The sequence below is a fragment of the Penicillium argentinense genome, assembly GCF_028826775.1.
Source record: "Penicillium argentinense strain IBT 30761 chromosome Unknown utg000006l_segment0_segment0, whole genome shotgun sequence".
Lineage (NCBI taxonomy): Eukaryota > Fungi > Ascomycota > Eurotiomycetes > Eurotiales > Aspergillaceae > Penicillium > Penicillium argentinense.
Window position 1 is genome coordinate 775,861 of NW_026622665.1, and position 15,428 is coordinate 791,288.

The 15,428-nt window shown below is 51.2% G+C and overlaps 7 protein-coding genes across 7 annotated transcripts; 3 read left to right on the top strand and 4 right to left on the bottom strand.

Annotated features, from left to right (window-relative positions):
- Positions 1 to 238: 238 nt before the first annotated feature.
- On the top strand, positions 239 to 2,361 carry N7532_007433 (putative transporter; the record flags this gene model as incomplete). The annotated part of the gene is made up of 6 exons (XM_056619926.1): positions 239 to 363; positions 429 to 1,378; positions 1,443 to 1,571; positions 1,624 to 1,721; positions 1,779 to 1,945; positions 1,995 to 2,361. 6 exons carry the CDS (start codon positions 239 to 241, stop codon positions 2,359 to 2,361), a joined length of 1,836 nt encoding a protein of 611 aa, XP_056473292.1.
- Positions 2,362 to 2,416: 55 nt separating this feature from the next.
- N7532_007434 (25S rRNA (adenine2142-N1)-methyltransferase) lies at positions 2,417 to 3,268 on the bottom strand (the record flags this gene model as incomplete). The annotated part of the gene is made up of 1 exon (XM_056619927.1): positions 2,417 to 3,268. One exon carries the CDS (start codon positions 3,266 to 3,268, stop codon positions 2,417 to 2,419), a length of 852 nt encoding a protein of 283 aa, XP_056473293.1.
- Positions 3,269 to 3,604: 336 nt separating this feature from the next.
- Positions 3,605 to 4,696, top strand: N7532_007435 (60S ribosomal protein uL23). Its single transcript, XM_056619928.1, has 4 exons — positions 3,605 to 3,656; positions 4,007 to 4,065; positions 4,159 to 4,445; positions 4,533 to 4,696. Exons 1-4 carry the CDS (start codon positions 3,635 to 3,637, stop codon positions 4,618 to 4,620), a joined length of 456 nt encoding a protein of 151 aa, XP_056473294.1. The 5' UTR covers positions 3,605 to 3,634; the 3' UTR covers positions 4,621 to 4,696.
- Positions 4,697 to 5,310: 614 nt separating this feature from the next.
- N7532_007436 (Tim10/DDP family zinc finger protein) lies at positions 5,311 to 5,658 on the bottom strand (the record flags this gene model as incomplete). Its single annotated transcript, XM_056619929.1, has 2 exons — positions 5,311 to 5,474; positions 5,553 to 5,658. 2 exons carry the CDS (start codon positions 5,656 to 5,658, stop codon positions 5,311 to 5,313), a joined length of 270 nt encoding a protein of 89 aa, XP_056473295.1.
- Positions 5,659 to 5,981: 323 nt separating this feature from the next.
- N7532_007437 (BUD31 family protein) lies at positions 5,982 to 6,670 on the top strand (the record flags this gene model as incomplete). The annotated part of the gene is made up of 3 exons (XM_056619930.1): positions 5,982 to 6,153; positions 6,284 to 6,414; positions 6,527 to 6,670. The coding sequence occupies 3 exons, from the start codon at positions 5,982 to 5,984 to the stop codon at positions 6,668 to 6,670; spliced, it is 447 nt and encodes a 148-aa protein (XP_056473296.1).
- Positions 6,671 to 7,526: 856 nt separating this feature from the next.
- N7532_007438 (forkhead box transcription factor) lies at positions 7,527 to 9,655 on the bottom strand (the record flags this gene model as incomplete). The annotated part of the gene is made up of 2 exons (XM_056619931.1): positions 7,527 to 8,480; positions 8,546 to 9,655. The coding sequence occupies 2 exons, from the start codon at positions 9,653 to 9,655 to the stop codon at positions 7,527 to 7,529; spliced, it is 2,064 nt and encodes a 687-aa protein (XP_056473297.1).
- A 1,933-nt stretch (positions 9,656 to 11,588) lies between these two features.
- N7532_007439 (aspartate kinase) lies at positions 11,589 to 13,429 on the bottom strand (the record flags this gene model as incomplete). The annotated part of the gene is made up of 4 exons (XM_056619932.1): positions 11,589 to 11,686; positions 11,784 to 13,033; positions 13,128 to 13,208; positions 13,305 to 13,429. 4 exons carry the CDS (start codon positions 13,427 to 13,429, stop codon positions 11,589 to 11,591), a joined length of 1,554 nt encoding a protein of 517 aa, XP_056473298.1.
- Between the last annotated feature and the right edge of the window lie 1,999 nt (positions 13,430 to 15,428).

Genomic DNA, 15,428 nt, shown 5'->3' on the forward strand with positions numbered 1-15,428 from the left:
TCTTAATATAAATATCATTTCATCCTCCAATGCAGGAAGAAATCGCGTGCAAGGGTCGAATCCTGTTTGGCGGGCGCCGCTTATCAGCGCAACGCCTATCACCCCACACTTCGGCGTGGTTAGGTAAAGCTTCTCAAGCTCCGAGTCCGCTTCTTATCTCGAACACCGAGCAGGCCTGACCCCGTGACCCTATAAAAGGCCCGTCAGTACCCGTGATTCCTTCCGTAGCCTGGAAGAAATGGCTTCCAGGAATGCAGACGAAGGCGAGGCCACTTTTGGCCCGCTGAGAATCCCGAGCTCGTACGATTACGGCCACCTCAGTCGAGACCCCGTGGCGGAGGTTGAGACCGGAGGCCGACAACGGTAGGCTTTCTCCTGGATTCTTCATCAGTTGAGATGAAAGAGCATCCTCCTAACACCCAATCCAGGTCGTCCTCGTTCTCTCGGTTCCGGCAGGCGGGTGGCCCCAACAGCATCGATAACTTTGCTCGCTCTTGGCAGCGAGCCGCCTGTTTTCCCGAGGTCCTGCCGCATCGCTCGTCGTTTATCGACGCGGACTCGGACGATGAGTTTGCTGTGGCGACAGGTCAGGACTACGCGTCCGGGAGGTCCAACTCGATTGGCCGGCATTCCGATATAGAGCGTCCCTTACTATCCGAAGATTCGGACGGTGACGACCAGGTTGACGGATCTGACAGACACAAGAGAGGAATGCCGATTGCGAGACTTCTTGGCTCTTCACTTGATCAAAGTTTTGCTGCTTCATATGGTACAATCTCCTCTCGAGTGAGTGAGTCGGCTCGACGAAATGCGATCCTATTCCATCGCGAGCAGCAGACGGGTGACGGTCTTGGAGATCCGGACCGTGAGCCTCTGCTTCTGAAACATGTTCAGCACGAAGACGGGACACAGGAAGATGTGGTGGTTGGCAAATCAACTTTACCACAGACGATTTTCAATTCTGTCAACGTCTTGATCGGTATTGGACTGCTGAGTCTTCCGTTGGCGATGAAGCACGCCGGGTGGCTGCTGGGGCTATCCTTCCTCGTATACTCCGCCATTACTACATCATACACGGCAAAGATCCTGGCGAAGTGCCTCGATGTCGACCGTAGTCTCGTCACCTACGCCGACCTGGCGTATATCAGCTTTGGGCAGCATGCTCGTTTGGTGACTAGCTTTCTCTTTTGTCTGGAATTGCTAGGAGCGTGTGTGGCTCTGGTCGTGCTATTTGCGGACAGCTTATATGCCCTCATTCCGGGACTGAGTATTCTGCAATGGAAGATGGTTTGTGGGCTTGTCCTGATTCCACTGAATTTCCTGCCACTGCGGTTTCTCAGCGTAACCAGCATTATGGGAATTATTTCTTGCACATCTAGTGAGTAGCACCATCTGCTTACCGAGTACTCATATTTTTGGACTGGAAATTAACCATTTATAAGTTGTGCTTCTCATCTGCGTTGATGGGTTGCTCAAGCCAGACTCCCCGGGCTCGCTCCGCCAACCGGCTAATACTTATCTCCTCCCAGAAAACTGGGCTACTTTACCGCTGAGCTTCGGTCTCATCATGTGTATGTCCCTGATACCCCGGAAAGAAGATTCCAAAGACTAATCAGATGCTAGCTCCTTGGGGTGGACACGGTGTCTTTCCTAATATCTACCGCGATATGCGACATCCACGAAAGTACGGGAAGAGCTTGTGGGCGACCTACATATTTACAGTAAGAATTGCCAAATTGGAGATCATCTTGATTTTCATTGCTAACAGCATGGAATAGTTCTCTCTTGACTGCTCTATGGCCATCATTGGTTGGCTTATGTTTGGAGACATTGTGCGTGACGAAGTCACAGCCAACATCCTCGGACTGGGTACCTACCCCCAGGCAGTGTCCGTTTGTATTATTATCTTCATTGCCATCATCCCGCTCACCAAAGTGCCTCTCAAGTGAGTTGAAAATCCTGAGCCCGTTTGGGGATACCGCTAACAAACATAGTGCTCGACCTTTGGTAGCCACGTTCGAAGTCCTGTGTGGCGTGGGACCTGTCAGTGGCCACGGACACTCAGGAGAACCCACCCAGCAGACTCTGCGGGTGGCAGTGCGCATATTCACCGTGGCTCTCATCGTTTTTCTGGCCGTTGTCTTTCCATCATTTGACAGAATCATGGCGTTTTTGGGATCCTTTTTGTGCTTCACGATCTGCATTATATTCCCTCTTGCATTTTATTTGAAGATCTTCGGCAAGGAGATCAGTCAACGGGAGCGCATTCTCGATTGGTTTTTGCTGATCACATCCACGATTTTGGCGGCCGTGGGTACTGTGTGGGCCTTTTTGCCCCGCGAGTTGATTTCTGGAGACTAGAGCCGGACATCTCAAAGCAGAAATTGTGAGGGGTGGCTAAGTTGGAGCCTCCTGCTCATCCTTTATTCAGAATGATTGCGAAATTGTTCCTCTTGTGGCCAGGGTTGAGCATTTCTTTCTTGAATGGTTTTGGCGACACGGCGCCTGTATGATTCCACAACTGATAGATGAGTTTGGAAGTTCGCTTGCTCTGTACCATCACAAAGCCCAAACAAGCTAGGATTTCGAGAAGTCGGTTTTCAGTGAGATAGCGCGAGTTGTCAACGCATGCGACTGGTAGAACGAGAAAGAGAGTCGGAGGAAACGAGAAAGGACATTCGGAAGTCAAGAATTTCACGCAGCGTTTGAGCATTTCTCCCCGTCCTGTCGCGTCAGGAACATAGTTTAGAACCAGCGACAGACTGATCAAATTGAATCGCTCTGCATCTGTAGACGGCAAAGGCCGCTCCATGAAATCCTGTTTAAGAATTCCCGACTCTTGAGAGTTCAGATCGATCCGAGTCACATCCAAAGATGGAGTTCTCGAGCACGCATTCTTCGTACTTAGTGCCCCAACCTCTAGTACACGAAGCTTGGGCAGGGCCGTGTCCCATTCGTTCAGCTGCGGCTTGATCCAGTCGATAAGAAGCTTGCTTGAATCTCCGCCACGTTCAAGCGATTGACCAAGCTTACTGGCAGTCTGATAACTTTCCAAACCCCCATTAGCGTTGATTTGTGCGTCGATACTGCTCACTCGGGCCTCATCACCGGCTTTTTCAGCCTGCGCACGCGCTTTGAGGAGTTGGTGATGAGATCGGATCAGTGTGCGAGTAGCTTTGGCTGACAACTTTGCATGGTTCGACTTGACCGTTGGTGGTCGTGTGTTTGACAAAGAGCCTAGTCGTTTATTTCGTTTGTTGGGAGCCATTCTGGTTGTTGTTTAATGGCTCAGATGTACTGGTCTTGCCGAATCAGATGAGCGGTATACCCCAACGGCGGGATTGTTAGGTGATCTCCACCAGTACAATATCACTTCCGATGAGAGATTTCCCCCAATCTCTCTGCCTAAATTGACAGGCGAGAGAGCAAAACCCAGCGGCAAGACAATGGTGGTCGTCTTGGCTACATCAAAAAAGATGCTGATAGAGTGCTGAGTCATCAACGGGAATGACTAAGACGGATAGCCCGAGATCACCTGACCCACAGACGCTAGGGTTTTCGCTTAACGAAGCCACTCCAAATTGTTCGACTCCCGACACTGCGACGACAATCATCACGACAGCGGACGACAGCCATGGCCCCTACCACCAAGCAAGGTATGTTGGCATGCTTCGAATACTTGACAATGTTTCCCCTGCAAATTGCGAAATGTGCGAATGTGCTCCGGAGGATGGATGAGGGAGGATGGGAATTCGACATTCAAAATTCCACAATGTGAAAACGACAGGCGAATGAGCAAGGAACAACGACAAATACACTGGAAAGGACTCGCTATCGACGACACAACGACATCCGAATTTTCTCCCGACTCTTTTCTCTTCTGAATTGAAATTTCCGGGGCACATTTCCGATCGCACATCGACAATTCGCAATTTCTCGCAAACCCACCACATTTACATCGTCAAGAAACCACCAAAAGAATAACGACTAACAAGCTCTGCTATAGGCACCCGCCCCGCCGCCAAGGCCAATGCTGCCGCTAAGGCAGTTGTGAAGGGCTCCTCCGTACGTTTTGTCTCTCCAATTTGACTTGATTCTACAATCCAGTTGGAGATAGTCACCCGACACAAGTCCACAAACTAACGCAGACATCAACAGCTTCACAAGTCCCGCAAGGTCCGCACCTCGACCACCTTCCACCGCCCCAAGACCCTGCAGCTGTCGCGGTCCCCCAAGTACCCCCGCGTCTCCATCCCCCGCGCTCCCCAGCTCGATGCTCAGAAGATTATCCTGTACCCTCTGAACACCGAGAGCGCCATGAAGAAGATCGAGGAGAACAACACCCTTGTCTTCATCGTTGATGTCAAGTCCAACAAGCGCCAGATCAAGGCTGCTCTGAAGAAGCTCTACGACGTTGACACCGTCAAGGTCAACACCCTGGTCCGGTATGTTTTCGCGTTTAAAGATCTCCCCCGGTCTACTACGGTACTGGGTTATAATTTGAAAGAGACACGACTAACTCTTTTATCCAGCCCCGACGGCTCCAAGAAGGCCTTCGCTCGCTTGACCCCCGACGTTGATGCTCTGGACATCGCCGCCACCAAGCTGGCCATCGTCTAAAAAGGGTAGGAAATGGATTTCTTTGGGTTTGGGCGAAAGTTGTTTTCCACCGCGGTGATTCTCAATACCAGCCAGTTTCCTTGGCTGCATAAGCGGCATCAAGGACTGAATGATTAAAAAAGAAACATTTCTTGACACGATTCAAAATGGATCCCTTGTAGACGTAGCACGTACAGATGCTTCCGGCTTTCTTTAGGGCCGATTTAGAGTTTGGTTTCCTCATCATGCAGGCAACCGTCCCATTTGCTTGGATATCTAATCTTCTCCCAGGTCCACTCCAGTTACCTGAGACGAGACCGCTATTATCAGCCAACCTATCCAATCCCAACTATTTCTTCCCCATATTGACTGGTGCTACATAATATGCTACTATGAAACTCCAATGACTCCAATGAAAGGAAATCTGTTGTACAAGGGAGATCATTCACATTGACTCTAGTATACAAGCGACCCGTAAGTCGCAAAGTCCTACGGGGACAAGAATATCGCAACCAATCGAGCCGACAACTTCGCTATTGTTCACTCGTCAGATTTCCAGTCCATAGTCAGCAGAAATCCATCACAAATCCGAGTAATATAGCCATCATCCATCGAAACATTGACTCCGTTCGCTCATCGAGATCCCAACCGAACACAAGCTAGGATCCATTCAATTCCGAAAAGAAACCGCGCCGGACAGAAGAGACGAATTTATTTTTGCATAGACTCGAGCTTCTTCAGGACGGAGAACTGGGTATCCATCCAGCGCTCAACACAGTTCTGAGCGCAGGCCTCCTCGCTGCGATCAAGAGTGCCGGAGATGGGACGGGAGGTGACGCATTTCTTGAAGCAGATGTCGTTGAGCTGGTGGACGTCTTTACAAGTTAAAGATAAATACATTAGCTTTTCCCGCGACGTTCCGCATAGCGGATTGGGCGGATGCTGTAACGTACTCTGCTGGATGTTGGTCTTCTGCGCCTCGTTCTGCAGAATCTTGCTGAGATCCTGCTTATCAGCGTCGCTGAGGTTGGAAATGTCCATCTGAGTCTGAGGATCCATTGTGAAGGATAGTAGGAGATTGAGGATTTATGTGCGTCGGGTAAGGTATTCGTTGTTCGTTCGTTCGTTGCAAATGAAGCTGTTCAACTTCAGCCGGGAAGCAACTGAGCTCGCCGCAAAATCGAAGGCGGTAACTCCCGGCACAAAAATGACGCGGGCGATTTGATTTCCGCCGCGGAACGCTCCAAATTGTCATCTCACACCTTCCAACTGAGGTATTCGCTACTCTCGTTTCGCAGTTTCCTCGCTCGCTTTACATCGCCTGGTTCTGTCCCTCATTGACCGACATCTGAGTTCATCAGCTGCCTCTTAATCCGCACAAAATGCCTCCAATCCGCACCTCCCGCAATCGCAAACCGCCACCTGCGGGCTTTGACGATATTGAAGATACCCTTTTGGAATTCAGCAATAAAATGAAGGACGCGGAGAATGCCGACCACGAGGGAAAGAAGAAGTACGAGACTCTATGGCCGATCTTTCAAATTAGCCACCAGCGTAAGTGGAGTGAAGTCCTCGTCTTGACATGTCTACTTGTCTTTACAGCACAGCTGTTAGGCACTTCTTGAAACAGATGATCACCTCCGTCCTATAATACGAAAATCAGCTAACATTTGCATCCTGGCAGGCTCACGATACATCTACGACCTCTACTACGAAAAAGAAGCCATCTCCAAGCAACTCTACGACTGGCTCTTGAAGAACAACTACGCCGACGCAAATCTTATTGCCAAATGGAAGAAACAGGGTTATGAGAAGGTACGCGCATCCCCTCCTCTGCGTCAGCATCGAAAGGGACCGCCATTCCAAACCCGCCCATGACCATGCAGGTCTAACTAATAGTAGGATGACCTTGCTAACTTTCCACCAGCTCTGCTGTCTCCGCTGCGTCCAGTCCAAGGAAACGAATTTCAACGCCACCTGCATCTGCCGCGTACCCAAGGCTCAACTTAAAGAGGAACAGTCGATTCAGTGTGTTAGTTGTGGGTGCCGGGGTTGCGCGAGTAGCGATTGATTTGGTTCAATTCCTGCTTTTTCTATCTTACTGCCACTACGATCGTTTTTGTGCTGGCAGGGATTACAAATTGGGTTCGAGTTGGGCACAATTCAAATTCATGTTTGGCGTTTAGGTTGCATTTAATAGGCTTGGTTGTTTGAGATATGGTGACTAGGAATCGATACCCTTAATTTAACTCGCACGCAGTAAACTCAAAACTTAAATCGAAGAATTTCGGGATATACAGGATCGAAGGACTAGGATTAGACTCAAGCTACAACGTAGATAAAGATTTAGAGAAACAGACGTATCCATCAATGTCAAATTGCTACATAAACAATAGCGCCACCATGTATCCAGGCCATATCCATATCCGCCCTAAGTAATCCCAGTACCAGACCCCGTACCCATTCATGTGAAAAAGAGAGAAATATCCTAACCCAAATCCCAAAATCATCAAAAGCATCGCTTTGCTCATGTACATCTTAGCATCGTCATTAATGTTCGTGTAACCAAGGCCATCCCGGGCTTGGTGGAAAGGATCAGAATGTCAGAACCAGGCGCCCTCGCAAGAACACACTGTGGCCCCAAGAAACTCCAAAAGCAGAACAGCACCGCCCAATCGAAAACCTGGTAACACACAGCCCATGTCTAACTCCTTTCAGATTTCCCGAACGCATGAAAAAAAAAAAAAAAAAACCAATAAATCATTGGGGTGGGAAACGCAGGCAATAAATAAACACGACCGCAGAAGGTGGAGAGTAGAGTGTAGAATCGGTGATTTGCACCGGCGGAGATGAGACCGTATCGGAGGGGAATCGCGGCGGTCTAGGAATGCAGAAAAACTGAGTATCAAACAGAACGCGCAAGCTTTTTAGAACAAAGTGGTGTTGCTGCGGCTGGTGAGATGTGGCCGAGCGTGAATAGCCTTGGGCTTAAGGGCATCGTCTTTGTTATGGCCGCCAATTTTCTGGAAGCCTTGGAGAAGATCGACACCGTCAACCTCGTCGGGACTACTGTTGTTTTCGTCAAAGAGGTGGAACGAAAAGAAGTCATCTTGGCTATGATCACCGAGCCGGCCTGTATCAGGCAGCTTTGACGGAGACTCGGGGAAGACAGCCGACTTGGATCGAGAGAGTGCAGGGGCGAGCCGGTTGACACTAACGGAACTGATATCCGTGAGAGCCGTGGCCCCCTTGTCAAGACGTTGTCGCTTAGCGGAACGCTTTTCAGGCGAGCCACACGCCGTGGGAGAGACATTGGCGGTGGAATCGGCGAAGACGTCGAAGCTGGTGTGGAAGTGATCATGAGGAGTGTAGGTCTCATCGTGAAGATTGAAAGCCGGACTCCACGGCAGGTCATCGTCTGCAAGGCCAAGGTGCTTGATAGGCGAATTGACCATTTGCTGAATCTTGCGACGGTGGTTGCGCAGATTCGTATTGGGGGAGACGGATGGCGGAGGTTTGGCTGGCTTCTTGAACTTGATCACCGGTGTCAAGGGCGGAGGCAACATGCTCACATACTCTCCGCGGAGGGGAGAGGACCCAACGATGGCACTGGCGTCCTTGCGGGCAGGCGGTTGGCCAGGGCTAATATCATGAGACGAGCTTCGGATTCTGGCGATCTCCTCCTCTGCACGGCCACGCTTGATACGTGGAGGTTCGATATCAAGGTCGGAGGTCAAAATGTGGCCAGCCTTGTTAGGTCGCATGGCGGAAGACTCAAGGGATGAGAAGTAACCACTGTCATTCATGGTGATAGACTTGCGTTTCCGCGGGCGAGGAGCAGGAGTAGGTTCGGCGTGGTGGGTGGGTGTGGGAGGAGTTCCCTGGCGAGAGAATCGAGGAGGAGCGATAGGGGGAGAGGATCGGATGGCTTGCGGAGGGGAGGAACGCAGGGGGCGGTCTGGTGGGCAGGTGCAGGAGGAACCTCATCATTTGCATCTTCCTGCAAGGCGGGATCAGACGCAGGCAATGTAGCATCAGATGATAGATCATCATTGTGCGAGATCTTCGGAGGTGGTGGAAGTTGTCGCGCCGGGGGTGGTGGAACCATCCAGGTCGTTGTGCTTGCACTTTGCGGTTGTGGCGCGAGATCTCGTTGCGGGACAGCGGGAAGGGGGAGACTTGACATCGTGGCCCGGCGAACCTGCTTGTCCTTCAAGAATTGCATCTCCATACCAGGCTCGATGGCCCAATAGTTGCCCTTGCCGGGATCATCCTTGGGCCGTTCTTGCTTGATGAATGCCTTGTTGAGGCTCAGGTTGTGTCGAATGCTGTTCTGCCATCCCGGGTCGCTGTGCTTGTAATAGGAGAATGTGTCGGAGATCCATTTGTAGATCTGGGCGAGCGTCAAGCGACGGTTAGGTGCGCGCAGAATCGACATCCCAATCAATGTCGCATAACTGTATGGTGGCTTGGTGCCGTCATCTTCGATAGGCGGCATGTCGTGCGGTTCAGGTAGGGTGTGCATCGGCGCGTCTTCGCGCTTTTGCTTCTTCACAGAGCGCTCTTTGAGCGGGGCAGCCTCCATCAGTGTGCGCTTCATCGGAAGCTTGTTCTCATGCTTCGATTCATAAGAGGGTTCGGGGAAGTCGGCGAAGCTGCCGTTGGACGGATCCTCGGTTCGCTGGTTCTCCTTGGTCGCCTCGGGATTGACACTGGAGAAGGTGGTGAAGAGAGCCGATTGCGGCATTGAGGGGTGATGGTAGATGGGGAAGGGCGGTTTCTTGGCCGGGGAGTCGGTGGTAAACATTGGAGGAGCGGGCGCGGAGATGGGCACGAAACCGAGTTTTCGAGCGCCGGGATGCGAGCCCTGGGTAGGCAGTCCTTTTGTCGGCGATGGCCTGTGCGGGCCGCCCACGGAGGGATGGTATGAGTTTTCAATGGGCTGCAGTGGTAGCGGTGAGGGTTGAAGATGGGTCTGCGACTTGATGGGTTCTTGTGCGGATGGGGCGAATGCCGGGGAAAAGTGCGCGCCGAGCGCTGGACGCGTCGATCCCATAATCTGATGGACAGGGAACGAGGCAGCAGCGTCACCAGTCGCCAATTGGGACCATATGACGCGTCGAGGTCAACAGTTTGGGGGCGTGACGAGCGTGGACAGGTGCAGCAACCAGGTTCAGCAAAGCCAAGTCCCGACGGGCGATGAGCGTGAAGAGAATTCACGTCGGGCCAATGGGGGACGCGAAAGGATGTGATAGTCAGCAGCCTCAGGCCGTCGTGCAGCAAGACTAGTCGTGATCGTAAGGCGTTGGGCCACAAGATAGGACGCTAAGACCGGCCGACACGTCCAAGACGGACAAGGCGAATCAGCGGTGATGGGGATTTCACTTTCTGGAAATCACCACGAGCAGGCGTTGACGGTCAAGTTGGCAAAATCTCCGACCTCTTCAAGTTGGCAGGTTGGATTTGCTTTTGGTTCTTTGGTCTTTTTGCTTCCAGTTCTGATGAGAATCAGATCGAAGGGAGGATCGGATGAAAGCACGAGAGGGGAAACTTGGAGGAGGCAGCCGGCAGGTGGGAAGGAGGTCTGGACGTCGCGTCCCTTTTGTCTTCTGTCTTTCCCCTCTTTTCCCAAGTCCCTTTCTTTCAACGTGCGCAATACGGTGGAAGTTCGCGGACAAGTCCTTTGGAGGTGGGGGAGGAGTGATGATAGATGGGCGCAGACGGTGAGGGCCCTTTGATCGTACTGCAGGATGACGATACACGTCAGGTATGGTACTCACGCGTACGCGTCGCGCGTTTTAGTATGGGGCTTGGCTGATACAGTATGGTACTGGGTGGCAATACGTGGGTTTCCCGGGCGTACGAAGGGATCGCATCCTTGCTGGCATGCGATGCGCGGATCGAATTGCTAAAAGTATGTGGCCCTTTGGCGACTCCACCGTGAGATCATTTCTCTGCCTAGTCTCGATTCCCGCCTGCTCCAGTGGTCCAGACTTTGACGGTCTTCACTGTCTTACGGCGTACTCCGTATGCCCCCCTCTCACCCACATCCGCCTATCGGCTTTTGCTGATCTGCTTCTCCCACGACCCCAAACCACCGTACACAAGTACCATCAGCCCATATCTGCTTGGTCGTTCTCCTTTGCTATAATTGTCCCACCCCCTTTCCCCCTCCCCATTGGTACACGTCAAAGAATGCGGATGTAACTCTGAGACAGCGGTTGCGTCGAATCATCCCTTGCTCTCGCCAGCCATTGGGGCTGATCGACGAGGATCCCTTTCGTGCAGGACCCTTGACTCACATCGATATCCATTCACCCGTCAGTAGTCCATCAGTAGCCAACGGGTCCCTCGAGGTGCCTGTCACGCATGTGCGGAGGATTGGGGGCTGCATGAGCCAAAAGGCACTTTAAATGGTACCGTGGGGTACACCGCGGCGCACTATCTGCACTACTTATGCGAGGTACCTCTCTATTACCTGAGGGTAGCCTAGTCTAGTGTAAAATACTGCCAGGGCCTCCCAGTGGCCGACATAGTACCTGCTTCGTGCCAAGTACGATAGCCGTCCTTGCAGCACCAAAATACCCAACTTCCTACTGTCCTAAAATTGTACCACGTACCGCCTCCGCAGAGGTTGGGGCAAAGCTGCAATCCGCAATTAATTACCAATGTATAGATACACCATTGAATCAGATGCGAGTAAATCAAGAGTTCATCCCTTCCATCATGAAACAGGGACCCTCGCCTCTATCTGCACAGAATACACGAAACGCCAAGCCCATGCATCGCAAAGAAGAAAAGTACACGATGCTGAATGTCCTCCGAGGCCTGGTCCCATGAGAGCCGCCAGGATGAATGCATGCAAACTTTTCTCTCTATCAAAAAAATAAAATAAAATAAAATAAAAGATAAAAAACAGCAAAAAGGCAGAACCGGCCTAGGGGATATCTCAAACGACAATGATTAGTTGCTCCAACCCCCCTGGACGACTAATCCAAGAAGGTGAACATGCTGGTGTGGATGATATTGAGAGCGCGGTCGGCGTCGCGCTCTTCGATGACGCAGGAGATGTTGATTTCGCTTGCACCTGCAGGGGGGCAAAAGAGACGTTGGTCAGCCATTTTCATTCAGGGGTCTGGGGGAAAAAAGTGAGGGGCACTGCCGATCCACCACCATTGACTCACCTTGCGAAATCATTTCAATATTCACATTGTTCTCCCCGAGTGTGGTGAACATTCGCCCCGCCACACCGATCATATTCTTCATCTGCTTGCCGACGAGACTCAGGATGGCCATCTCCGGGATCATGTCCACGGTACCAAATTTGCTCAGGTCACCCAGGGCTCCCTTCAGGTCATCATCGACAACCTGGTATTCATCCCTGCCATTTCCATTCACCAAAGGGATTTCCGAATGTAGGGCCATCGATACATGGACCTCGGAGGTCGAGATCAAGTCAATGGATAGGCGCCACTTGTCCAAGACAGAGAAAATACCAGCAAAGAAGCCGTGAGACAGGGATCGCTTGTTGGAGTGAACGTTGATCACCAGGATCTTGTGCTTGATCGTGACGGCAGTGGGTCGCTTCGGCTTCTGCATGAGACTGGGGCTTCGGGTACGGAAGAGACGTGGATCGTGACCGGGGGTGGTTCGCTCCAGTTCGGCAGTTGAATCGGGGAAGATGACAGTGCCCTTGTTGCGGGGGTTCATGACGTTCTTGATGCGAATGGGGATCTTGGCACGGATGACTTGCTCCATGGTGAAAGGGTGAATCACCTCAGACCCATAGAATGTCAACTCGGCTGCCTCAGCCGGGGTGATGGCAGGCAAAAGCCGAGCCGTAGGCACCTTTCGCGGATCAGCCGTGAAGATACCGTCAACTTCCTTCCACACCTGCAGCTCCTTCGCATGTATTCCAACAGCGACCAGGGCGGCACATAGATCGGTGTAACCACGACCGACCTGGTCCAAGAGGCCACCCGGGATGGTACCGAAGTACCCGGTAATCACGGGCACCCGATGCCCGCACTCCTCAACCTTCTTGCCGAGCGCCGCAGCGAGGGAGTTATAGAAGTCCTGGTCCAGACCGTTGTTGCCGATAGGGAAATCGATTATCTCGGAGAGATCCACATACTGCGAGTCCACCTCACGATCTTGCAGGAAGGCAGCCATGAGTCGACAGCTGAGCTTCTCGCCCGTGCTAATGACCTTGTCCACGCAGCGAGCGCTAATCTCCCCGAGTGTCTGTGCCGCTTCGAGGACCTTGAGGACTCGTTCACACTCCTCATTGATGTCTGCCACCACTTGGTCCCTCAGATCCACGGTCTTCAACTGTTCCTGGGCGACTTGGACGTGTTCCTGACGAACGGCGTCGACGAACGATTCATACTGCCTTGAGCCGGAGTTTTCTGCATCCCGGGCTGCCCGCAGTAGCCTGTGAGGCAGAGCGTTAGAGTCGTTGGTCGCAGGAGCCTCTTGGGGCAAGATTCGATCTGGTCTGCACATGGCTTTCGGGGGTCATGACTCACCGGTTCGTGGTGCCTTCGGCCTTGGTCGAGCTGCTTCTGGCCGAGCAGACAACGGCCACACGGTGATCCACGAGACTCGGTCTGGGGTCGCGGAGGTTAGTTTGTAACGTTTATGGTGGTGATGGACCATGGACTTCAAGAGTCACACATGGGAGGGGCACCGGGGTATGATCATACTGGACCACCTGCTCAATAATGTTCAAAGCGAACTTGCCGACGCTGGTGCCGCCAAACTTTTGGACGACCCAATTGCTATGCAAGGCCGAGGGGGCCAACGGTCGGTCTGCCTTGAGGGAAGCCATGACCAAGTCACCAGGATATGAAGAGATGTGAACAAGGAAAGCGGAGGAGTGGGCCGGCAGCGGCCATGTTCCTCGATTTTTTTTGGGTGAGTCAGTCAATTGAGTTTTTCCGCCTTCCCCTCCAGGCACGCGATGTCGGAGCAGCCCCGCCAATCACGCCATCGCCGATGTTGCCCCGCGATATCCAATGACGTACACGGGCAAACTATAACAGAGCCATTGTTTCTTTATTCATCCACGTTTGAGTATACATAGAGGATATACATATACGCACCAGCCAGATCTATCTTAGGACACAATGATCTATTGTCATAATTTTGCCAGAGGCGTTTTCCGTTTTTACGGATTGGCACATTGCTGCGGAATGATCGCCGGGAATGGACATCTTGCCGCCCTCGGTAGATGTACATACCCAGCCGACCGAACGCCCTGCGACGCCCGTTCCTGGCCTGAGTCTATACAAACTGCCCGAGATGAACGCCACCCACAGTAACAACCAATTTTAGAAATTTCCACAAATAAGGTATAATTTTTCATGTTACTAATTACTCAAATATCTTCAAATAACTGGTCTGTTTCACTTTAAGATTCTGTCAACCTCGACAAGATCTTAAGCCCGTCCTCTCTTGAGCCGTGCTATGAAACTCACCCGTCCACGAGAAAGGGAAAAACATGGCGAAAAAAAATTAAATAAAAAATTAGAAAAGAATTTACTTTCAAGCATGGATGATGAATAGAATCACTAATTTACAGAAAATTCTTGTTCCTATCTTCTTTCCCTTTGAGATCAAGCTCACTACGGAAATATACTTTCCTTATTCATCGCCTAGAGTCTCTCGGACAATTACCATGTCTTGATATGTCCACGTTTCATTGATATCAATTCGGTCTTGCTAATCGCCAGCTTGGATCTCAAGTGAATTTCTTCTTTGAGCCAGGTGACAGTGCTCCGGTCTTCACGAGACTGTTACGTGGTACGTATCCCAAGACCTAGTTCTGAGTCATTTTACGAGGGTTCCTCCATCAAGAGCACGAGGCCGCTTGGGCTATGCACAAGGGAAGGGTGAAAAGGGGTTTAAGAAAAATTTTAATAGGCACTGGGAGACGTCCAACTACGACGATTGAGTAGTCGGGAGAGGGAGTGTTACTTCGGCTCTCGGGTATTTGCTTAGTAGGTCAAGATATCAGAGATGGCACCCGGCTTCTTGTCGTGGAGAGCATTGCGGGCCGGGAGGTTCATCCTGGAGTACCAAGTAGGCGGCAGGGCAATTGACTAGAAGGAATTATATAGGTACCGGTGCCTATCAGATTGAGTGTGTGGGATTTTGTACCTTAGATACACCTTATTCCGGACAAGAAAGAAAGCAGAAATGCATATACGTAGTTGCCAAAATGACCCTTCGCCAAATCCAACAGATAATGAGACAATGCGCCAGGGACCCGCGCTGGTTGAAATTTCATGGAGCAAAAATCTGAAACGGTATCCACCAATTAGCTCGCGTAGCTCAGTTGGTAGAGCGCGGCACTAGTAATGCCGAGGTCTTCAGTTCAAATCTGGACGTGAGCAACTTCTTTTTGCACTTGGTGTATCCATTGACTCGAGCTTCTTTATCTTCTGTATTTTTTTCCACTTCGAGAACGTACTAATGGATGAATCGAACCGATCAAGAAAGCTCTCTGAGCAAGAGGTGTCTTTTTGAGGGCATCCACAAATGTCAAAAATTGGGTAAAGCAATGGCAACCTTGAGAGCATGTAAATCATAATTTTATTTCTTTTTTGGGGCATTCTTTAAGTGTTCTTTCCTGCCATGGGGGTCTTTCGAGCATGTGGTGGCTTGTTTGTACATATATCGAAACTCACCATCAGGCGAGGCTGTGGGTCTTACCCGCAGCCAACATCTGCACCATTTGATTTCACCTCGAGATCCTCATCTGCATTTCAGATGATCAGTATCGCGCAACCAGATAGGTCAGTGGCTATCTCAGATTATCTGTCTTT

Bases quoted from the DNA above. Each gene is read 5' to 3' on its own strand.
- N7532_007435 (XM_056619928.1), top strand. From the start codon at position 3,635: ATGGCCCCTACCACCAAGCAAG. The intron at 4,066-4,158 runs GTACGTTTTGTC...AGACATCAACAG, and splicing joins CAGTTGTGAAGGGCTCCTCC to CTTCACAAGTCCCGCAAGGT. The intron at 4,446-4,532 runs GTATGTTTTCGC...TCTTTTATCCAG, and splicing joins AAGGTCAACACCCTGGTCCG to CCCCGACGGCTCCAAGAAGG.